Source organism: Triticum urartu, chromosome 2A (genome assembly GCF_056163025.1).
Source record: "Triticum urartu cultivar PI428250 chromosome 2A, HENAU_Tu73, whole genome shotgun sequence".
Lineage (NCBI taxonomy): Eukaryota > Viridiplantae > Streptophyta > Magnoliopsida > Poales > Poaceae > Triticum > Triticum urartu.
Window position 1 is genome coordinate 500,094,796 of NC_141874.1, and position 25,156 is coordinate 500,119,951.

Below are 25,156 nucleotides of genomic sequence, written 5' to 3' on the forward strand. Positions count from 1 at the left end.
CGGAGTTTTGTTTGCTTTTTATTTGGATAGGGAAAAATGCGCGTTTTCAAAAATTGCATTTTAGGCCCGGAGAAAAATTCTTTTTGTTCGACTCATTTTTAGGAGTCGGGGAAAATTTACTTTAGGTATTTTGGAGTTCGTTTAGATTTTCTTTCTTTTGTTTTTCTGCGCGCGAAACCGATTAAAAAAAAGAGCAGCGCCCCGCCTGGGCCAAGGGCCCAGCCGGCCGGCCCAGCCGCCAGCCGCCCTGCGCGCCAGCGCCAGCCTCGCCACCTGCCTTGCGCCGCCCCCTAGGCCAAGTCCTAGTAGGACTCTAGGCCGGGCCCCTCTCCTTTTGCTTGCCCCCTCCCCCAAGAAACCCCCCCCCTCCTAGTATAAATACCCAAGCCCCCCCCCCCTCTCCTCCCCACACCAGCCCCGCCGCCCCAAGCAGCAGCAGCAGCAGCCGCAGCCGCGCCGCCTGCCGTCGCCGCCCTAGCGCCGCCGCCGCCGCCCTTGCCCCACCGCCGTCGGAGTTCCGCCTCGCCGGAGGTAGCCCCGCGCCGCGCCTCTCTCTTTTCCTCGCCTCGGTTCGGTTTTATTTTTTTTTAAACCGTTCCGGTTCTTTTCTTTTCCTTTCCGGTTTTTCTTTTCGGTTTTCTTTTCCGAAAACCCTAGATCGGTTTTCGTTCTTTTTTCGGACCGCTCGTCTCAACGAACGTGATCACCGATTTTTCCCGGTTAACGACCTCCGTTCGTTTAACCGTTCTTCGTTTTCTTTTTCATCAGATTTATTCCGCGATCGTGATCTCAGATCCGATCTTCGTTCTAGTCTTTCTTCTCGCTCGTTTATCGGAATCAGGTGATTCTAGCGCCTGGAGTTTCGTTTCGAAACCGCCGTTCCATCTAATCAACTTAAACAAGTTTTGCCCCGGTAAAAATTGACCTAGTTTCAACTTGCTAGAACTGAGTTGTTTTCTTCCGCCGTTTGTTTTCCGTTTCTTTGTTCGGTTCGTTCTTTCTTTGCAACCGGAGTTCTTAAGTTGAACTTTCTGGTTCGTTCTCTTGTTCGAGTTTTACCTGTGCATTAGATGAGTACTTATTGTGTGCTTGTTGTTTGTCTGCGTTAGATCACCCGGATTGCGCCGCTTGTTACTTCGAATCCCTAGGTCTCGCGGATCATCAGCATGGCAAGTAACACTTTGATCATACCTTTTCTACAACCCATGTTTTATTGCATTAGATCAATCCTCTCACATTGCATGATTAGGATCTAATTAAATTGTGGGATGGGAAGTAGATGAGGTAGTACCTATCACCTGTATTATTATGAAACCTTTGGGAGTTACTTCTACGTTTGCTTATTATGCCATGCTATGCTAGTAGACGTGGATTGGGTGAGTGATATCCATGACAGATGTGAGTTTGTTAATTTTAATGGTTTACTTAAGGTGGCAACTTAAACACACATCTGGGTGGATTGAGGCACCTGATGTCTATCAGGACTTGCCTGTTTTTTTTTCGGACCGCCACCCAGGCTCAAAGGGATCATAAGATCATTCATGCTAGTAACTTCCGTGTGCAGCCACAAGCCATTATGGGCTCTGGCATAGTTGACTAAGTCGTGCGAACTCTTACAGGTAGACTAGCAGATGTAGGGGAAAGTAGGTGTACCGGTCTACCCACATGTAAGGTGCTAGCGCTTCTGAAAGACTATGTCTCGGTCATCCGTCTTCTCAAACACCCTGTAGTGCGAGAAACCAAACGGAGGCGATCGATTCTTGTGGGGAAAAGTGCGCAAACCTCTGCAGAGTGTACAAACTAATCATGATTAGCCGTGTCCCCGCTTATGGACAACTTGAGTATCTAGTACTTGAATATCATGTGAATCTCAACATGTTACTTCTAATTAATGTTGTTGGGTTTTAATTGTTCACTTAATTGGGATTGAGAATGCTGTCAACCATTCTCAATGTTCAACAACTACCATGATAGTTAAATAAATTTATTCCTTTGCAGTAGGGAAAAACTGGCTTTACGCAAAACTGTAACCATAGAGCTTTCCACCAGCCATATATGCATGTAGTATAGCTGTTTCGTTCCATTACTCTCTATGTGTTACATTGCCAGCATATTCCATGTGCTGACCCGTTTTCGGGCTGCAACTTCTCATGTTGCAGACTTTTCAGACGACGAGTAAGGTGCTTTTAGGTCGTGGTTCTATACTCAGTGATGCCGTTGGAGTTGATGGACCCATTTATATTCCGAGTCTTCCGCTGTTATCGACATTAGATGGCCTTAAGCCATATTTATTGTATTAAGTTCTCTTTGAGACAACGATGTAATAAGTGTGTGATTGCCACTCTGCTATAAATCCTTCGATGTACTGTGTGGTGTCAGCATTACTGATCCAGGGATGACACCGGAGCACAGTAGACTTGATCCATTCGGGTCGGGTCGCCACAGCCTCCTACTGGATTGATACCTTGGTTCTCAAAAACTGAGGGAAATACTTACGCTACTTTGCTACATCACCCTTTCCTCTTCAAGGGAAAACCAACGCAGTGCTCAAGAGGTAGCACTGTTGATACTTCTGTGGCTCCTGCTGCTGATGCGGAGGAGGATGATTATGCAGGAGATTACGAGGATGAGGTTGATCAAAATCAGAACTACGTGCAACCACCAGCACCACAACCACCAGGTCGTCCACATGCAAAAAATGGCAATGGTAGGGCTCCCCCTTAGGTACGAGATCATGACCATCTCCCTAAACTGAAATTGAATATTCCACCATTTGAGGGTAGATACGTTCATGATATATATCTTACTTGGGAGTTAGAAACTGAACAATGTCTTACATGTTTACAATATCCTGAGGAGAGACGTGTTCCTGCTGTTGTTTGTGCTTTCACTAGTTTTGCATGAGTTTGGTGGTCTGAACATTGTAGATTATATCCTATTCCAGCTACTTGGGCTGCTTTGAAAAATGCTATGCATACTCGCTGGGTTCCACCATATTACCAACGTGAATTGCTTCAAAAATTGCAGCGTTTGAGACAAGGAAAAAATTCTGTAGAAGAATATTATCAGGAATTACAAACTGGTATGATTAGATGTGGTATTGTTGAGGATAATGAAGCTATGCTTGCACGTTTTATGGGCAAATTAAATAAAGAGATTCAGACCATTCTAGAGTATAAGGAATATAATAATATCACTCGTTTATTCCATCTTGCTTGCAAAGCTGAACGTGAAGTGCAAGATCGACAAGCATTGGCGCGAACTAACTTTTCTGCAGGTCGACCTTCATCATGGACACCGTGTGCATCCTCTACTTCCACACGTTCTGCTGCACCGGCGCCTCCGTCAGCTACCACCACCAACCATGATACAAGAAAGCAGGCACAACCACCACTATTTGCCAAGAGCAATCCTTCTGGGCCTGCACAGAGCTCTTCTTCATCCATGGCATCAACGGGGCAAACACATGATATTATTTGTCGTCGTTGCAAGGGTGGAGGTCATTATGCGAGACAATGCCCATCTAAGCGTGTGATGATTGTTACTGAGGATGGTGGGTATGAGTCCACTAGTGACTATGATGAGGAGACTTTGGCTCTTATTATAAGTGAAGAACACAGTGGAGATGTTTCTGCTCATGAGACGCAATACATGGCTACTGAAGATGCTGACAGGTATGAATGTTTAGTTGCTCAACACGTTTTGAGTATGCAGGTTACACAAGCTGAGCAAAATTAGAGGCATAATTTGTTCCATACAAAGGGAGTTGTGAAGGAACGTTCTGTTCGCATCATCATAGATGGAGGGAGCTGCAACAACTTGTCTAGCATGGAGATGGTGGAGAAGCTATCTCTCACCATAAGACCGCATCCACATCCTTACTACATCCAATGGTTCAACAACAGTGGCAAGGTTAAGGTAACACGTACTGTTCGTGTGCATTTTAGTATCTCTACATATCCTGATTATGTTGATTGTGATGTGGTACCTATGCAAGCATGTTCCTTATTACTTGGTAGACCATGGCAATTTGATAAAAAAAATTGTACACCATGATAGAAACAATCAGTATACTCTTGTTCATCAGGACAAAAAAATTACTTTGCTTCCTATGACTCCTGATTCCATTTTGAAAGATGATATTAATAGAGCTAATAAAGTAAAACATGAGAAAAATAAGAGTGAAAATCAGATTGTGGCAAAAGAATTTGAGCAGCAAATGAAGCCTAATAATAAACCATCTAGTGTTGTTTCTGAAATTAAATTGAAAAGTGCATGTTTACTTGCCACCAAATCTGATATTGATGAGCTAGATTTTAGCAAATCTGTTTGCTATGCTTTTGTGTGCAAAGAGGCATTATTTTCATTCGAGGATGTGCCTTCCTCTTTGCCTCCTGCTGTCACTAACATTTTGCAGGAGTTTGCTGATGTTTTCCACAAGACGTGCCACCGGGATTACCACCTATTCAAGGGATTGAGCATCAGATTGACTTAATTCCCGGTGCTTCGCTGCCTAACCGTGCGCCATACCGTATCAATCCAGAGGAGACGAAGGAGATTATGTGTCAAGTACAGGAGCTACTCGACAAAGGTTATATACGCGAATCTCTTAGTCCTTGTGTTGTTCCTATTATACTAGTGCCAAAAAATGATGGTACGTCGCGTATGTGTGTTGATTGTAGAGGCATTAATAATATTACTATTTGTTATCATCATCCTATTCCTAGGCTAGATGATATGCTTGATGAATTGAGTGGCTCTACAATTTTCTCCAAAGTTGATTTGCGTAGTGGATACCATCAAATCCGTATGAAATTGGGAGATGAATGGAAAACATCGTTTAAAACTAAGTCTGGATTATATGAGTGGTTAGTCATGCCTTTTGGGTTAACTAATGCACCTAGTACTTTCATGAGATTAATGAACGAAGTTTTATGTGCTTTCATTGGACGATTTGTGGTAGTCTATTTTGATGATATACTGATTTACAGCAGATCTTTGGAGGAACATTTGGAACATTTACGTGCTGTTTTTATTGCTCTACGTGATGCACATTTGTTTGCTAACCTTGGGAAGTGCACCTTCTGCACCGACCGAGTATCTTTTCTTTCATATGTTGTTACTCCACAGGGAATTGAAGTTGATAAAGCCAAGATTGAAGCTATTGAGAGTTGGCCGCAGCCCAAAACGGTCACACAAGTGAGGAGTTTTCTTGGCCTCGCTAGATTCTATAGGCGTTTTGTGAGAGATTTCAGCACCATTGATGCACCTCTCAATGAGCTTACAAAGAAGGATGTACCTTTTGTTTGGGGTACCGCACAGGAAGAAGCCTTCACTGTATTGAAAGATAAGTTGACACATGCTCCTTTACTCCAACTTTCTGATTTTAATAAGACTTTTGAGCTTGAATGTGATGCTAGTGGAATTGGATTAGGAGGTGTGTTATTACAAGATGGCAAACCTGTTGCATACTTTTCTGAAAAATTGAGTGGGCCTAGTCTGAATTATCTACTTATGATAATGAATTATATGCTCTTGTTCGGACTTTAGAAACATGGCAACATTATTTATGGCCCAAAGAATTTGTTATACATTCTGATCATGAATCATTGAAACGTATTAAAAGTCAAGCTAAACTGAATCGTAGACATGCTAAATGGGTTGAATTCATTGAGACTTCCCCTTATGTCATTAAACACAAGAAGGGTAAAGAAAATGTTATTGCTGATGCATTGTCTCGTCGCCATACTATGCTTTCACAACTTGACTTCAAAATATTTGGTTTGGAGACCATCAAAGATCAATATGTGCATGATGCTGATTTTAAAGATGTAATGCAGAATTGTAAATATGGAAGAATATGGAACAAGTTTGTCATTAATGATGGATTTGTGTTCCGTGCTAACAAGCTATGCATTCCAGCTAGCTCCGTTCGTCTTTTGTTGTTGCAGGAGGTGCATGGAGGAGGATTAATGGGACACTTTGGTGTGGAGAAGACGGAGGATGTACTTGCTACATATTTCTTTTGGCCAAAGATGAGACGGGATGTTGAGCGTTTTGTTGCTCGCTGCACTACATGTCAAAAAGCTAAGTCACGACTCAATCCTTATGGTTTATATATGTATTTGCCTGTACCTAGTGTTCCTTGGGAGGATATATCTATGTACTTTATTTTAGGTTTACCTCGAACAAAGAAGGGGAGGGATAGCATATTTGTTGTCGTGGATAGATTCTCGAAAATGGCGCACTTTATACCATGTCATAAAAGCGATGATGCTGTTAATGTTGCTGATTTGTTCTTTCATGAAATTATTCGCTTGCATGGTGTGCCAAATACTATTGTTTCAGATCATGATACTAAATTTCTTAGCCACTTTTCGACATGTTTATGGGCTAAGTTGGGGACTAAACTGCTTTTTAGTACTACTTGTCACCCCCAAACTGATGGACAAACTGAAGTAGTCAATAGAACATTGTCTACTATGCTTAGGGTTGTTTTGAAGAATAATAAGAAAATATGGGAAGAATACTTGCCTCATATTGAATTTGCTTATAATCGTTCATTGCATTCTACTACTAAGATGTGCCCTTTTGAAATTGTGTATGGTTTCCTACCTCGTGCATCTATTGATTTGTTGCATCTTCCATCTTCGGAGAAGGTTAATTTTGATGCTAAAAACGTGTTGAATTGATTTTAAAAATGCATGATTTAACTAAGGAAAACATTGAGCGTATGAATGCTAAATATAAACTTGCTGGAGATAAGGGTAGAAAACATGTTGTGTTTGCACCTGGAGTTCTTGTTTGGTTACATTTGCGTAAGGATAGATTTCCTAATTTGCGCAAATCAAAGCTAATGCCACGTGTTGATGGTCATTTTAAGGTGTTAGAGAAAATAAATGATAATGCATATAAACTTGAGCTACCTGCAGATTTTGGGGTTAGTCCCACTTTTAACATTGCAGATTTGAAGCCTTATTTGGGTGAGGAAGATGAGCTTCCGTCAAGGATGACTTCATTTCAAGAAGGGGAGGATGATGAGGACATCAATACCATTGTTACACCCACAGCCCCTGCTGCTATACATACTGGACCAATTACTAGAGCTCACGCACGCCAACTGAATTACCAGGTACTTTCGTTTCTTGGTAACGATTCTAATGTCCATGAGAATATGATGATGCCTAAATTGGATACGTTTGTTTTGCTTACAAATGAAGGGCCTAGCTTGGACAAGATAGATAAACCTTGGAGAAAGTTCAAGCATGGAGATGATGACATGCGCAAGGGGAACAAGAACGGAGTTACAAGTGATGATTCTGGGACTTTGAAACCACCATAATGAGTGCATGAAGCCTTGGACGAAATATACAAGATGCCATTTCATAAGTTTTGTCCAGAGGCTATTCTAGGTGCTGCATCACCTTATTTTTGGGCCAGGCCCATGTAATTTCGAAATACTTGATTATAGGCTGTTTTTAGAGTCCGTATGTGTGGGGAAACAAGAGTTAGGGTTGGTTTCAGACCCCTCCTCCAAGGGCCACGAAATTCCCCCTCTCTCTCCTCCATATATACAACCCTTAGGGCATCGTTTAGACTTTGGGTTTTGTTTAGATTAAAGTTCGTCATAGCTGCAACTCCGCGTTCTTCGTTTGTGTTCAACGACCAGACAAAGGTGTCACAGAACCCCACCTTGATCAATAAAGCTTTCCTCTTATATTCGCAATATCCAGATTGCAATCTTAGTTTCTTGCTTGTTCTTCGTTTGCCTGCAGGAAACAGACCTTCGTGGTCAGGTTTATCGTGCTCCGGCGTGGTCAATAACCTCTCGGAGTTGGTTTAGAGATTGCTAAGGCGCAACGTCCTCGCACGTTCGTAGACGGATCGTCAAAGTCGACTTCCTCCAAAACGATAGCCACCATCTCATCGAAAGACGGGACACCTTTGCCTCTATCATGTACGACCCAGCGACGCTTGAAGCTTTGGCATGTCGGGAAGCGATGGCTCTGGCCCTGGATCTTAGACTCACGCATGTGATAATAGCTTGTGATAACAAGGGTGTGGTAGAGACATCAACCAAAGAATAGGAGGCAATTATGTTGCGGTGGTAAAGGAGATAAACGCCACCTTGAATCAGTTCCACCAGTGTACCTTTATTTTTGCAGGTAGAGGGACAAACTTAGAGGCACATAGCCTTGCCAAACATGTTTTTGGGTTGGGTCTCGGTCGCCATGTATGGTTGCTGAACCCACCAAATTTGAGTTGTATGCCTATGAACATTGCTGAGTAATAAAGAAAGTATGTTTGGACGCAAAAAAACCTCCATAGAAATTACTCCTTAAATAAATATAGTTTGTATTACCTTTGACTTCAATTTTTTCTTAGATTTATCTAGATACGGATGTATCTAAGACAAGTTGTTTGGGTCGGAGGGAGTATACCATTCCAGTTCATACTTGATCCAACTAAGAAGACTAGTGTGATTGGGACCCACACCGGAATTATTGGGGACCCAAGAAGGGTTTATTTCATCTATAGTATTGTATTTCAGTGCTGCTCAACACAGAATTGACTTGCCAAAGAAATGTGGACTGAGCTAAAGAAACCCAATACTGAATATCAGATCCACTAAATAACAACATGGGGTAAACAATCATTGTGACGCGTGAAGGCTAGGCCCATGTCTTTCCACTAGTGGGCCAGCCCAATAAGGTTGTTCTCTCTCTCTCTGTGTGTGTGTGTGTGTGTGTTTCTTTTACCTTTTCAATTGACATTAGAAGGAAAAAGTATTGTTGATGTATTCTTTCTCGATCATGCATCATGCCTCGGTGCCCAATGCACCAGCTCGTAGGGCAGCTCCTCAAAGCTCGATGTGGAAGGCGCCACTGATTGGACTTGTCAAAATCAATGTTGATGGTGGTTTATCAATTGATACTCTTGCAGGTGCAATGGCAGCTGTTTGTAGAAATCATAATGGCATGTTTTTAGTTTCTTCAGCGTTGGCCATTCCGGGGGTTCTCAATCCAGCTGTTCTGGAAGCTATAGCATGTCGTGAAGCACTAGCGCTAGACGAAGACCTCTCTCTGCAGGATTTTGTGGTGGCATGTGATTGCAAACCGGTGGTTGATGACATACGAGATGGAACCGGCAGAGCCTATTTGACTGTGGTTAGGGAGCTTTCTCTCCATAGTATCAATTTTAATATATGTAGTTTTATTTTTGAAAGTAGATCATCGAATGTTGATGCGCATAATCTTGACAAACACACTCTTCTGCTTAATCAGGGTCACCACTTGTGGCTCATCTCTCCACATGACACAACATGCATCCCTTTATATGCCCAAGTAGATCAATAAAGTGTTTGCATCCCTAAAAAATCAAGAAAAAAGTATGCATTGTATCGGAACTTGATTTCCAAAAGGCTTACGGCAAAGTCAACTTGGAGTTTTTGCTTCCTTGTCACCAAATTAGGGGGGTTAATGACTACCAGCCTGTAGGCCCGTGGTGCTTAGATCGGCTGCCAGCCCTGGACGCCAACGACCCGCCCTGCCACACGCATGGGCCTCCCCTGCCGTCGTTGAGACTGGGAGGGGAGCGGAGGTTGCCTAGGCCGCCGCCGTCAGTGGAGCGACGAGGGGGGTGATGGAAGGGACCACCGACTATCTCCTCCCGTCCCCCACCCACCCCTGTCGCCAGAGAAGGGTGATACGTCTCCGCCGTATCTATAATTTTTGATTGTTTCATGCCAATATTCTACAACTTTCATATATTTTTGGCAACTTTTTATACTATTTTTGGGACTAACATATTGATCAAGTGTCCAATGCCAGTTTCTGTTTGTTGCATGTTTTTTGTTTCGCAGAATATCCATACCAAACGAAGTCCAAACGCGATAAAATCTCACGGAGTTTTTTTTGGAATATATGTGATTTTTGGGAATTGGAATCAACGCGAGACGATGCCTGAGGGGCCCACAAGCCCTGGAGCCGCGCCCCTACCCTGGGCGCGGCCAGGGGGCTTGTAGCCACCCCGTAAGTTGGTTGGTGCCCTTCTTTCGCTGCAAGAAAGATAATATCCAGATAAAAATCGTGTTAAAATTTCAGCCCAATCGGAGTTACACATCTCCGGGAATTTAAGAAACGGTGAAAGACTAGAAAACAGCAACGCAGAAACAGAGAAAGAGAGATCCAATCTCGAAGGGGCTCCCACCCCTCCGCCGCCATGGAGGCCAAGGACCAGAGGGGAAACCCTCCTCCCATCTGGGGGGGGTCAAGGAAGAAGAAGAAGGAGGGGGCTCTCTCCCCCTCTCTCCAGGTGGCGCCAGAACGCCGCCGGGGCAATCATCGTGTGGCGACGATCTACGCCAACACCTTCATCATCTTCCCCAACATCTTCATCACCTTCCCTCATCTATATTCAGCGGTCCACTCTCCCGCAACCCGCTGTACCCTCTACTTGAACATGGTGCTTTATGCTTCATATTATTATCCAATGATGTGTTGCCATCCTATGATGTCTGAGTAGATTTTTGTTGTCCTACCGGTGATTGTTGAATTGCTATGATTGGTTTAATTTGCTTGTGGTTATGTTGTTGTTCTTTGGTGCCCATCATATGATCGCGCGTGTGGATCACATAGGGTTAGTTGTATGATGATATGACTTTGTATTGGAGAGCAAGGGTGACGACAGCTTCAGCATAGCATAGAAATTGATTCATACGAGATTGAAGGGGGGCCAATATATCTTAATGCTATGGTTGGTTTTTACCTTAATGAACGTTAGTAGTTGCGGATGCTTGCTAATAGTTTTAATCATAAGTGCATAGAATTCCAAGTAAGGGATGACATGCTAGCAGTGGCCTCTCCCACATAAAATTTGCTATCAGTCTGGTAACGTAGTCAATTGCTTAGGGACAATTCCGCAACTTGTACCACCACTTTTCCACACTCGCTATACTAAATTAATTGTTTATTTATCTAGACAGCCCCTAGTTTTTACTGAAGTGCTCTTTATTATCTTCCAAACCTATCCTACAACACCTACAAAGTACTTCTAGTTTCATACTTGTTCTAGGTAAAGCGAACGCTAAGTGTGCGTAGAGTTGTATCGGTGGTCGATAGAACTTGAGGGAATATTTGTTCTACCTTTAGCTTCTCGTTGGGTTCGACACTCTTACTTATCGAAAGAGGCTACAACTGATCCCCTATACTTGTGGGTTATCAGAGGGTGACATGATGTTTTCTTTCTTTGCTACAATTGAATGTTTAACAAAGATGATTGATTCTTAAAAGCGCAAAGTAATAACCTTTTGGTAGGTTTGGTACACTACAATATGCTAATGATAATGTTCTATGCATTAACCATGAGCTTGATCAAACTATTAACCAGAAAATGCTTTTGTACATGTTTGAGCTCATGTCTGGTATCAAAATTAATTGCAATAAGAGTGAGATATTTTCTGTTCACGCTGCCAATCTTATTATTGAGTTTTACGCTAATTTGCTTGGGTGTCATGTGGTAGATTTACATTTAAAGTAGCTTGGCGCCCTATTAGCTTTTCCTGAGTCCGATGTGTTGGATTTTATGGAAGCTAAGAAATCAAGAGGTTGGATGCATGCATGGGTTGGGAATTCTGCCTCCTCTAGTGGCAGATTAATTCTATTAAATTATTGTCTATCTGGTATTTCAACTTATATAATGTCAATGTTCCTGCAATAGAACATCTCTGAATAAATTAGACAAACCTTGTAGACGTTTCTTTTGGCGGGGAGGAAGTTGTAAGAAAAAAATTTCATATGGTGAGACGGCCTAGAGTATTTAGGTCGAAGAAGAAACGTATGGGTTGTGGATTTAGAAAAGCAAAATAGTAGACATATGACTAAGTGGTGGTGGAAAATTGAAGCGCAAAATGGGCTTTGGGGAAAATATCAAGGCTAAGTATTTCAGAAATTAGAACGTAGCATATGTGAAAGCTCGATTTAATGAATCCAAAAATAATTGAAGGCCGTCTTTGAACTATTGTTTTTTCAAGACGAATTCATCTAGTTTATTTAGAGCACATTGCAATATTTTGTTACTGCCTGTGAATCATTTCTCTAATTTCAGATCCATATTCATCTTCAGATTCTCTTTATTTTGAATGGCGAACATCTCGTGGTAGAGAAGAACACGAGCAGTATGCAGGTTGATGTTAGCTTAAAGATGCAAATATGCATGGTGAGAATATTCATTTCTTCCCATAAATGTGTAATGTCTGAACACTAATTTCTTCGGTTTGCATTGGCAGTCTACCAGTGTATGGTACCAAGGTTGAGGGGGTAAGAAATGATATCTGGTTGCAATCTGGGAGTTGTATATGAGAATACTCTGTTTCGCCATGTGGTTAAATCTGGTTGGAAAGAATTTGTGTAGCTACTTTATTGTGCAGAGTATTCTAATCAAAACAGAGTATTGTAACCTACACCCCGCAAAAAAAAGAGTATTGTAACCTACAACCATAAGAACAACTCCAATGGGGCGACCCAAACGGACAGCGTATTTGTCCGCTTTTTGTCCGTTTGGGTCGGCCGCCCGCCCGGCGTCCGCCCAATTTTGCATTTGGGTCGGCAATGCGCCCAACGCGCCGATCCATTTCATGTCCGCATTCAACTTTTGAATTAAAAAAGACTCGCGGCCGATTATGCCAGCGGCCATGTCTCATGTCGGCACCATGCCAGCACCGGCGGCGGCGGCGGCCTGCGCAGCGGCCTCATCCCTCGCGTCCGCGGCGTGCCTCCGGCCCTTCCTCTTGGCCGACTCCCTTGCCCGCTGTTCGGGCGTCAGCGCCTTCTTCGGCTTGGTCGTCGCGGCGGTCTTGCGCGGGGCACGAGGCTTGCCTTTCCCGGAGGGGGCGACGACGCCGGACGAGGCGAGGGAGGCGAGGCCGGCGGCAGCGTCGAGGTCGAGGTCGATGGCGTCCTCCATCACTGGTTTGGGGGCGGGGGGCGCGCGCTGGCTGGAGTGTTTTTGGGAAAATGGGGGGAAATGGTTGTGGCTGGCACCGACAGGTGGGCCCGGGGAGAGGAGTAGGCGCGCGCGCGCGTCCGTCTCGTGTCCGCGCCGACGCAAATCCGGCTCAAAAATGAACCTGGAATGGGTTGCCCGCGGACAAAAAATGGACGCGTGTCCGTTTGGGTCGGCGCGTCCGCGCCGACCCAAACGGACGCGGGCGGACGAAATGGGTCGCCCCTTTAGAGTTGCTCTAAAATGTTGAAGAGAATACTCTGTTTTTCTTTATGGTTTATATGTGGCCTCTTCTCCATTCCAAAGAAAAATAAATATTGCATATAACATACAATGTGCAGAAAAGAAATCCTGTGGCAATGTAAAGGGCTTACGTTTCTCTCAATAAAATGAGTATTAGCAAAAACAAAAGGTCTATACAATATCAATATAAGTTATCTTGACAACATTAATAACTGACTTTAGAAGGAAAAAATGGAATGAATATCTCTTGAATTTGAATGCCAAACAGAAAAACGATGACAGATGTATTGGGATCTCTGCTACATTTTGTGACTATACAAATTGAAGTAACGATATAACTTGGATATACAAATCTCAAAAACAGAGCCATCCTTTATGTGGTTGGATCAGAGAGCATCACGAACATGATCATTACTAATCAGATCATGATAATATATTCAACACCCAGATAACCTGGCAGTTACCCCATGCCATAGGCTTGGCAATTACTACAATCCAATACCCAAATCCATCACTCCATGTTTTTCTTTGGGAAACACAGTACAAACGCAGACACTCGTCATATACACGCATGTACACCATCTCCATGAGCGCGGGCGCGCGCGTGCACACACACACACACACACCACACACCTGTGAGCACCTCCGAGAGATCGAAGCCGACAAATCTTGAGATTGACAGAGGCACTGCAGGCACCTCGTAGTCGACAGGGACATCGTCTCCCACTGAACGCACATTGTCGGAATGCCTGAAATTAATCCAGGAATATGAGAGCATCCATGTGAAGTCTGGGACTTGAAACTAGGTGGGTTGGTTCCACCACAAAGAACCTAACCATCTGATCATATGACTAATACACTCCTACATCACACAGCAACAGCCATCAGAGACCTGGTTGCTTGATTTCGTCAATTCGTCTTGGTAGTCTTCAACACACCTTAACTTGAGCCATGAGATCAAAAACAAATATGAGCACAAGAAATTAAGAGAGTATATTTTGTTCCTTATATTGAGATGAACTTCTAATGATACTAAAAAAGTTGGTGATGGCAGGCACACTACCCCACCGTCAACTACAGCAAAAGGGTCCTTCGGGTGGATAGATTGTCTGGCAAGGTTTTTTTTTTTTTGAATAAATGTCTGGCAGGGGTTGCATCTTGCCAAATTGGAGATGGTAAAATAATCGTTCTCTGGAATGACATATCGAGGTATGAAACAACAATATTCTATACAGAAACTACCCTCGGCTAATTGGAGATGCTGTGATAAACTTGATTTTGCACCATTTGTGTTATTCCAGAATACTCACTGTAAAGGCTGGAGTTTTGCAGGGACATAAAAGGAACCATCCTAAATATAATAGCACATTGCTGATTTTGGTATTCTCATCAGAATGAACAGTTAACCAAAAGATTCGCCTATCCGACACCTTGGTGATCACTTTACCACTACCACCATAAGTTTGATTTACTTATAGCAATTTTAATGCAGAACATGGTATGTAAGGTAACTTCACTTCAACTTAAAAGGTCAAACTGAACCAGGTTGAAAACAGGACCCAACAAAGAAATTTGAGTCCTCCAGTATGGAGAAGCTCAAATTTGTATCGTGGTTTTCATCAAATTTGAGTCCTTCAGCATGAATTTGATGGTATTTTCATTAGAATTATTCCCTCCGTTCCAAAATAACTGCCGTGGTTTTAGTTTATATTTGGACTAAAACCACGACACTTGAGGGAGTATCAGTTGACAAAAAGATTCGTTCATCCAATACCTTGGTGATGATTACCACTACCATCATAAGTTTGATTTCATTTGTATCAATTTAAATGCAGAACGTGGTATGTAAGGCAACTTCACTTCAACTTACAAGATCTAACTGAACCAGGTCGAAAACAGGAACCAACAAAGGAAGTTGAGTCCTCCAGTATTGAGAAGCTTAGCACAAAGACCCAAAAAAAAGTACTCCCTCTGTAAACTAATACAGTATAAGATCTTTTAGATCACTAGTGATCTAAAAGACCTTATACTCCCTCCGTCCGAAAATATTTGTCATCAAAATGAATAAAAGGGGGTGGTATCTAGACGTATTTTAGTTCTAGATACATCTTTTTTTATCTATTTTGATGACAAGTATTTTCGGACGGAGGGAGTATTAGTTTACAGAGGGAGTAACAGCTACCACATATTACTATGTTCTGAAATCTGAATGATAATAAGGAAAATAAATAGATACGTGAGATGCAAATACCTAGTGAGGCCAGAAAAACTTTGGAAACTCGGAGGGAACAAAGGGATGGAGAAGATGGGACTTTCGCCTAACCATGTCATCATCTTCACCCCCGAGGTCTTCCTCTCCTTTAATGTACTGATGAATCTCCGTATGCTTGGTAATAGTATCAACACCAATCACCGAAACCTTGTCAATTGCACGCTCCCCTTTCTCAGGCAATAGAAAGTATAGCTCATTTGACTTGGCCACACTCACAAGAGGAAACATCAGAGCATTGTATGAGAGAGAGGCATTGGAACCCCATATTTCATGAGATGTGACGACGAACATCTCTTCCCACACCATGTCTTGTGTCCTCAATGTATGGCAGGTGACAACAGAATCCGTACCAGGAAGCATTGGGCCAACTATCTCATGATCCTCCGGGGCAACATTGACGAACATGAGCTTACCGCCAGAATCGGTGGTGCACAAAGAGCAGTTCATATCACGCAATCGGTGTAGATCTGCACCGCGACATCGGTCATGAATAGGCAGCCGATGGTAGGAGATTTTAGGCTTTTTTTCAGATACGTCACAGAACAGGGTGCCTCCACTGAAGTAACTGACCCAGCACAGATTGTTTTCGAAAGGGATCACTCTGTCGGTTCTCCAATGGATCAAGTCAGATAATTCATGGGCCTCGTACTTTATCTGTAGATTCCGCAGCAGCTCCCACTCGTTGGAGCGTAGAAGGCACAGCTCAGCTTCCATCTTCGCCGGCAAACGGGATTCACTTAGGCGCAGCTGCGCCATGATGAATTTTCCTTCAGGGTGGCACAAGATGCCGACAGAGCGAGGATGCAAAGAGCGCTGGGTGAACATGGGGATCCGGTGGAGCTGCAGCGTGTGCTGCTGCGGCGATCCTTGGCACATGAAGTACTCCTGCGGCCAAATCAGGGACTCCTCATCCTTCCCCTTGACAGGGTTGGAGGTGAGCCTGAAGAGGAGGAGGTTGCGGTGCGCCGCCACAATATCGCACGAAGAGCCTTCCTTTGGGCCGCCCGGCCACTGCAGGTAGAGGCGGGAGATGGCCGGGGGGGCGACGACGCGGAAGGCGACGGTGAAGGGGCCACCGTGGGAGCTGATGCCTTCGGCCCTGAAGGGCGCGGTCCGGTCGTCCGGGAAGGAAGAATCCCCGTCCTGCGGAACACGAAGGGCTCGAGCATCATCCACTCCATGGGGGCTGCGGCCATGGACGTGAAGATCGTTTTTCTCTTTAATCGGTAGGTTTCTTTACCCTTTTTCTTTTCGAGGCAAGGTAGGTTAATTTAGCAAACAAGCAGACCTGGCGGCCGGCACGCCTGAAAAAAGCCTAGCACGGTACGGCCCATATCTGCCTTTATCTTTTTTGAAAGATATCGGCCTCTATAAAGGGGCCGGCTGGAGGATTGGTCTGCCACGCAAGCTAAAATGGCCGGGCCGACATGCCACGGCTGCGGGACGGCATGCATTAAGAAGGCCCATATAACCCTAAAAAGGGTGATGCACTGTAGAATTAAAATCACTAATTAAGGAATACTTCTTTCAAATATCATTCACACCTCTTTAGGATGTGACAAGTGGCACACTGCATGTGTGTCACTTTCGCAACCTGAAAGTTTTTCTTTTTTTGTAAATCCGTTTATTCAAAATATTTTATCTCTTAAACCGTGCATTCAAATTTTGAATCATTTTCACCTTGGATTCTTCACGTCAGGATCTTCAAAACTAGATCTCATGTTAATAGGTTTTGACGAACTTTTTTTTCACGAAAAAACCGGACGTGAAAAACAGGAAGAACAAACCGAACCGGGAGCATTTTTTTCCTTTCCGGAAGTTGTTTCCGAGGACATGAAAAATGTGTTTTCTTTTGTTTTTTCTTTCATGAGATGCACGGTTTTGCTTCCATGGAGAGGCATGGATTTTCTTCCACGAGAGGCACGGGCGTGCCTCTCGCGAAAGCAAAACCCTGCCTCTCGCAGGAGCAAAAAACCATGCCTCTCACGAAGAAAAAAAGAAAGAGAAAATGTGTTTTTTTCGTTTCTAAGAGGCACGGCCGTGCCTCTCGTGGAAGCAAAATCATGCCTCTCACGGAAGAAAAAGAAAGAAAAACACATTTTTTTCGTTTTCGAGAGGTGCGGTCGTGCCTCTCACGGAAGCAAAACCATGTCTCTCATGAAAGAAAAAAAGAAAGAGAAAAAGCATTTTTTTTTCCGTTTCCAAAAGGCACAGTCGTGCCTCTCGGGCAAGCAAAACCGTGCCTCTCGCGAAAACAAAACCGTGCCGCTCACGGGAAAAAAGAGAAATGTGTTTTTTCGCATTTCTGAGAGGCATGGTCGTGCTTCTCGTGGAAGCAAAACCGTGTCTCTCCAAAGAAGAAAGAGAAACATGTTATTTTTCGTTTCCGAGTGGCACAGGCGCGCCTCTCGCGAAAGCAAAATCATGCCTCTCACGAAAGTAAAAAAGAATTTTTTGCACAACTTTTTAATTCTTTTTCGAAAAGCTAAGGAATTTTGGTGGAAAACTGACAAGTCAAAAAAAGGAAGAAAAAACATCTAAAAGGACAAAAACGTGTGTGAAAAAAAAAGGATGGAGCGATCAGAGCGCGACACGTGGCGGCAGTTAAGAGCGCGCCAAGTGGTGCACGCTCAGCCCACCCCCAAGTGATCGTTGGGAGACTCCCAAAGAAGCGCTCGTCAACTAATTGCTCTCCTATAGAATGGCATAAAATGTTAGGTTAAAAAAGGCCAAACGAGTCCAAAAAAGATCTAAAAAAAAGGACAAACGGTGGTGAAAGGGGGGAAATCCTATAGGACGCACACTGCGGCAAGTTGTCGACCTTTCCCACAAGGTTTCGCTAGCGAGGGATAATTTGGGCCGGCCCATCGAGCGCTAAAGCCATCCGAATTTTGGGAACCTTCCAGGAGGTTCCTAGCTGGGTTTCTTCCGGTTTTGGAACCTTCTAGGAGGTTCCTGGACAATTTTTTTCTTTTTTTTCTTTTTCGTTTTCTCTCTCTCTATTTTTCTGTTTCTTTTTCTTTCCTTATCCTTCTTCGTATTTATTACAAAACTTCGTGTTTTTTTAAAATAGTTCATTATTTATAAAAGAAGATGCATTTTACAAAAAAATTGGGACTTTTAAAAAATGTTCATGTTTCCAAACATTGTTCAGGTTTTCAAATTGATTCTGCAGTTACTAAAAATGTACGTGTTTTCAAAAAACTTTTGCGTTTCCAAAAATCGTTCGCAAATTTCAAAAATTTGTTCTTGTTTCCAAGAAATGTTTGTGTTTCCAAAAACTGCTCTGTTTACAAATTTGTTCCGCAGTAAAAAATGTTCTTTTTTCAAAAACCTTTTGTGTTTCCGAAAATTGTTCGCAAATTTCAAATATCGTTCTTGTTTTAACAAAATTTTCGTGTTTTCACAAAACTTTTGTGTTTCCAAAAATTGTTGCTGTTTTAAATTTTGTTCTTATTTCCAAAAAATGTTTGTGTTTCCAAAAATTGTTCTGTTTACAAATTTGTTCTGCAGTTTAAAAAATGTTCGTATTCTCAAAAAACTTTTATGTTTCTGAAAATTGTTCGCAAATTAGAAATTCTTTTCTTGTTTTAAAAAAATGTTCGTGTTTTCAAACAAGTTTTGCCTTTTCAAAAATAGTTCCTGTTTTAAAATTTGTTCGCAAATTTTAAAATTGTTCTTATTTCCAAAAAATGTTTTTGTTTCCAAAAATGTTCGTATTTTCAAAAAACTTTTGTGTTTCAAAAAATTCTTCATGTTTCCAAATTTATTCTACTGTTTAAAAAAATGTTCATGTTTTCAAAAACTTTGGTGTTTCCAAAAATTGTTCCTGTTTCAAAAAATGTTCATATTTTAATTTCGTTTTGCAGTTTTAACAAATGTTCACGTCTAATAGTTTTTTTTTGCGGGGTAAAAAGAAGTATATTACTCAAGAGCAAATAAGTTCATCCCTACACAGGCAGGGATATTAGTCGGTCCAGAACGGAGCCAAATAACCGTGCAGTTCTTCGATCTACCAAAAACTGCTAGAACATGACTTACATTATTTTGCTCTCTAGGAATATGAGTAACTACACACTCTCTTTGACCCAAAAGAAACTTGATCTCAGAAATTACCATGGCGTATATGGATCTATTATGTTCTGTTGATGTGACCATCTCGACTGCCATCTTGCTATCACACTCTAGGATGATTGGAAGTTCCGTCCACTGAAGCGCCAAAGCCAATCCTTCCATGCAGCCAGCAAGCTCAGCATGCAGGACGTCAGTGCAGGACCAAAGAGAGCGGCAAGCCGAGAAGATGATGGCGCCGTCCTGGTCACACAATATCATGCCGGCGCCTGCAATACCATCGGTCGTAGACAGAGACCCATCAACGTTCAGCTTGGTCCATCTCGTAGGAGGAGGCTGCCATTTAGAAGGTGGTGGCTTTGGAATTTTCGCATGCAACAATGGCTGAGCCACACCATCCTCATCTGCCACCATCTTCCCTTTCACTAGCTCCACGGTGGAATAGTGTTGCAGGTTCAACAAGGAGGACACATAGCTCTGTAAAAAACGTTTAGACGCTTCCACTGGTGGTGCTGGCTTATGATGGGTAATTTCATTCCGCACATGCCAGCAGCCCCACAACAGCATCAATAGACGCAGCCAATCGCCGTCGTTCAGGTCCACCATGGAGTGTAAGAGCCACTCCAGCCCGGTATTACACATCAACGTAATCTCAGGGATGCACCACACCTTTGCCATAGCTTGTCAGAGTTCCACTGTGCGGGCGGACACCTACAAAAAGTGTGGAATATGTCCTCACGCTCGAGTCCACACAACGGACATATGTCAGTTGTTTCAATGTGGCGATCAAACTTGTTAGCCCAAGTTGCAAGTGAATTTGTCGCCACTCGTCATCCGAATACACGCACCTTAGGAGGAGCAGGGCACCTCCATATTGATGCATAGACGCACGTCGTCCGTCCGGTGCCTTGCTCGCCGCGATTGAAGAAGGACGGAGCTTGTCCTCGAGCGCCAATCGATACGCACTACGCACAATGAAGATACTTTTGCGTTTAGGACCCCATGCTAGGACGTCGTTTAAAAATAGTTTTCCTGTTTTCAAGAAAAAAGTTCATATATTCAAATACTGTTTAGTGATTTTCAAAAAAAATTACATGTTTAGAAAATGTTTGTATTTTTGTCCAAATTTGTTAAATGTTTTTGAAAAGTGATCACGTTTCAATTTTTTTAAAATACAAATCGGATGTCTTTAAACATGAGCAATTTTTGGAAACCTGAATTTTTTTAAATATACTAATTATTTCTGAAAACATAAAAACAAATAACTTGCGAACTAACGTTAGTATAGAGAGAATTTTTTGGAATTTCGATTTTTTTCCAAAAAAGCGAAAAAGGGAAAAACAGAAGAAAAAAGAAAAAGGAAAATGTTGGATCTGCGTTGCTGTCTGGTTCTTATAGAATTGCGCTTTTCCTAATTCATTCATTGTCATTGTTTATTCTGGCTAGCGGAAAATGGTCTAATGCCGAAGGTCCCGGGTTCGATCTCTTGTAGCGCGTAACTTTTTTGCGAATTTATACTACAAGTGCTCGATCGCTTTTCGATACAGATCCGCTCGTTCGCTAGTGGGCCGGCCCACTGTGCGTTTGCTTGACAGTCTGCCGCAGTAAGCAGCGAGAGCTTCTATTGGACGCGCTTTGCGTCAAAATGTCGTCGGCGCACACAGGGGCGCAGCCTAACTGGGCCGGCCCATCGTGCTGTACCGGTGGTAAGAAAAGAAAGCAAAAAGGGGGAAGTGAAACGCGATGGAAATACGAACCTGCGACCTACAGATTCGAAGCGCATGCTCCCAGCCACTCCAACTGACTAGCATTGCTTATACTAGCAAACAAACGCGCACTTATAATAACTTAGTACAACCGTACAACCACAATTACACACTGCAGCGAGCATCTTAAAACAAATTGTAGATTTTTTCTGAAAGTGTATATTTTGAAAAAATGCGACCATTTTTTTCATTTCTGAACATACTTTGTACACAGGAACATATTCTGTACAAAAAAGTGTATGTTTTTTGTACACAATGTTCTGAATCTTGAAGACAAATTTGAAGCACAAACATTTTTTGAATCTTCAGAACAAATTTGGAAGCGCGAACAATTTTTAAAGCACGAACATTTTTTGAATCTTGAGAACAAATTTTGAAAACTCCCGAGGAAGCGCGAACAATTTTTTAAAGCACCAACAATTTTTTAAACTCGAGATTCTTTTTTTGAAATAGAGAACAATTTTGAAAAATCCCGAGCAAATTTGGAAGCATGAATTTTTTTGGAAAATGTGAACAAAATTGGAAGTCCGAACAATTTATTAAAGCACGAACATTTTTTGAATCTCGAAAACATATTCTGAAACGGAGAGAAATATTTAAAAATCCCGAACATTTTTTGAATATGTGAACAAAAAATTGAAATTCAGTACATTTTCTGAATTTTAGAAGTTTTGTACTTTTTTGTGTAACGAGAACAAATTTTGAATTTTGAGAACATTTTTTCAAAAACTGAACATTTTTTGGAAACACGAACAAAATTTAAATTTTTGATTTTTTTAAAGGAAGAGAAGAAAAGGAAAGGAAATAAAAAATAAAATCATAAACATTTTGTAAAACTACGAGCATATTCTGAAAAAAATAAACTTGAAAAAGAAAGTGAAACAAGAAACAAAAAACAAAAAAATGAAAAAGAAACAGAAACGAAAAAAAGGGAAATAAAAAAACAATAGAAAGCCGAAAAAGAACCAGATAAAAACGATACAGGAAAAAAACCCGGTTCAGGGAACCTTCTGGAAGGTTCCCAAAACCGGTTTGGACGCATTATGTGTGGGCCGGTCCATTTATGTCGCTCGCTGCGCTGCCCCTGTGCGATCGATCGCTCGACAGTTTGCCGCAGCGAGCGGCGAATAGGATTTTCCGTAAGCGGCAGCTAGAAGCTCCCCTGAAAGGGTCATGTCGGTTCGGTCGTAAGGGCTTTAAGGATCGGACTCAGTCTGAGGCAGGTCGAAGTACGGCCCGACCCTTTTATTCGCAAGGCATGAAGCTTGTACCCGCGAGTGCTATTTCTCGCATTAAGCGAGCCTGTAGGAAACCGTCGCGTTGAATGCTACAGTAACAGGCTGGCCGAATAGAGCGCACTTAAAACGCGCCTGCTAGGCGTCATCCGAATGATGTTCCGGGGTAATAAGCCGCCTTGCCGGTCGTCGATTCCGCTAATACGGTATGATCTGGGCCGCTCGATTCCTTGACTTAAATCCCAACTTGCACATGTTTCCCGCAGCTTCAGCCACCAACGCAATATCTCTGGACGCGCATACTCTAACGGGAGCAGCATCATTGTGTCCCACGACGATGCTCCATATATCAGCAAGTCATATGGCCGGTCACCTTACAACAAAATGGCCGGCGAGCTTGCCATATATCGGCCACAGCAACAACGCCGACGAGCTCTCGGGTTGCAGCAACGCCCCTAGTGTGACCACCCTTTCAAGCACCATTGATGCTCTGTTGCTGCACCGGCGATGCTCCGGCGACCTGGCTATGCTTCGACGGTTCAGTCATGCTTTGTTGCAGCAGCGGCAATGTTTCGGCGGCCTGACAATGCTCCGACGGCTCAGCCATGCTCCGTTGCAGCATCGACGATGTTTCGGCAGCTCGACGATGCTCCATCGTAGCGCCAGTGATGCTCCTTCGCGGCATTGTCGATGTTCCGGCAGTCCAACGATTGCTTCATGGCGGCACCGAGGATGTTCTAGCGGGCCGGTGATGCTCCATCGCAGCACCAACACACTCCATTGTAGCAACGACAAAGTCTCGGCGGCCCCGGTGATGCTCATCGTGGCACCGGTGATCCTCTGATGACCCGACAATGCTCCATCACAACACCGACGTGCTCCATTGTAGCAACGGCGATGTTCCCGCAGCCCCGATAACGCTCCATAACAGCACAGACAATACTCCACAAAGCTCCATTGTAGCAACGACGATGTTCCGACGGCCCGACGATGCTCATCGTAGCATCGCTGATGCTCTGACAACCCGGTGATGCTCCATAACATCACCAGTGATGCTCCGCAAAGCTTCATTGCAGCAACGGCGATGTTTCGACGTCCCTGATGATGCTCCATCGCAACATCGGTGATGCCCTGACGGCCGACGATGCTCCATAGCAGTATGGGTGATGCTCCACAAAGCTCCATTGCAACACGGACAATGTTTTCGACGGTCCGACAATGCTCCATCGTAGCACGGATGATGCTCCGGCGGTCCGACGATGCTCCATCATAGCAACTGCAACGTGGGACATGTTGTGACGGCCGGAACATCGGTGATACTGCGACCGCAACATAGGTAATATTGTGCGGCGACAGCTGTATCTTGAGAGAGGTTGTGGTTGCAACATGGAACATGTTGCGATGGCCGCAACATTGGCGATGTTGTGTGGCGATGGCTGCAACTTGGGAAAGATTGCGATTGCAACGTAGGATGTGTTGCGATGGCCGCAATATTGCGATGTTGTGTGGCGATGAGTGTTTGCAATGCCAGCCTAGTTTCAGAACCTCCCGAGCGCAACATATGTCTTGTTGCAAATGGCGAGTGCAACATGAGTCATGATGCAAATGGTGGCCGCAGCTAAATGGCTAACGCGTCCACATAGAGGATTGTCGCGTGCGGCTTCCAATAGTTCTGGAGGCATCCGCGTGCCATCTGGACAACGAAATAGCACGCGCCAGAAAAGCTAGTGGCGAGCCGACTTGTAGCATTGTGTGTCCAATTTGCAGCAGCACCGACCAACCACCCAGCGCCACACGTCTGTTTCTACAACCGGTTAGTCTTATAGCGTCGAGTGTATGCAGTAGCGTCACGCATCCTTCTAGCGTCTGTGTTACCGACTTTCTTATGTAGCAAATATCTATTTTGATTGTTGGAAAATATCAATTAAAAAATACTCCCTCCGTCCCAAAATATAAGAACGTTTCTAACACTAGCATAGTGTCAAAAACGTTCTTATATTCTGAGACAGATGAAGTATATTACATTATTGTAAGCTTTTTCACACACACACAAAAAACACGGCGAGCCAAACACTTACATCACACGAAAAAACACTTTGCGGCACGGACTATTGCATCAGACACTATGTTGGCCTTGATTGGATTGTAAACTTTTCTTTTGCAGGAAAATTGTTGTTACTAATGGACAATGGTCAGTGCTAATCTATGTAGAGCTAGCTTGTTCAGAATGGTTAATGCATGCAGCATGTAGAGCCATGCAGTCAACTCAGTAAAGGAAAAAGGCTGACGCCCATGACAGTGAAATGCAGATGAGAGAGAGTAGCTGCAGTAGCGGTGTAGGCGCATGGGAGCTAACATAGCGCATGCGGGTGCGTGAGTTAAACAGTAGCAGCAGATTCCCTCAAAAGAAAAGAAAAACAGTAGCAGCAGCGGTCGTGGGACACAATGAACGAGTGTGGAATCAGCCGGGATCACAGACACGTGGCGGCTTGCGGAGGCGGCTTACGCCTGGCTGAAATCAGCCAGATGATTAGAAACATTTTCCTTAAAACAAACCACATTGAGAA

The 25,156-nt window shown here is 43.4% G+C and overlaps 1 protein-coding gene across 1 annotated transcript; it reads right to left on the reverse strand.

Annotated features, from left to right (window-relative positions):
* Positions 1-13,532: 13,532 nt before the first annotated feature.
* Positions 13,533-16,869, reverse strand: LOC147985622 (uncharacterized). Its single transcript, XM_087539907.1, has 2 exons — positions 16,167-16,869; positions 13,533-15,631 (listed from the first exon to the last, which is right to left on the reverse strand). Exons 1-2 carry the CDS (start codon positions 16,391-16,393, stop codon positions 15,424-15,426), a joined length of 435 nt encoding a protein of 144 aa, XP_087396033.1. The 5' UTR covers positions 16,394-16,869; the 3' UTR covers positions 13,533-15,423.
* Positions 16,870-25,156: the final 8,287 nt, after the last annotated feature.

Excerpts from the sequence above, each read along its gene's own strand:
- LOC147985622 (XM_087539907.1), bottom strand. The coding sequence starts at position 16,393 with ATGTGCCAAGGATCGCCGCAGCAGCACACGCTGCAGCTCCACCGGATC. Across the intron at positions 15,632-16,166 it reads CTGCGGAATCTACAGATAAA|CATACGGAGATTCATCAGTA; the intron begins GTACGAGGCCCA and ends ACTATTACCAAG.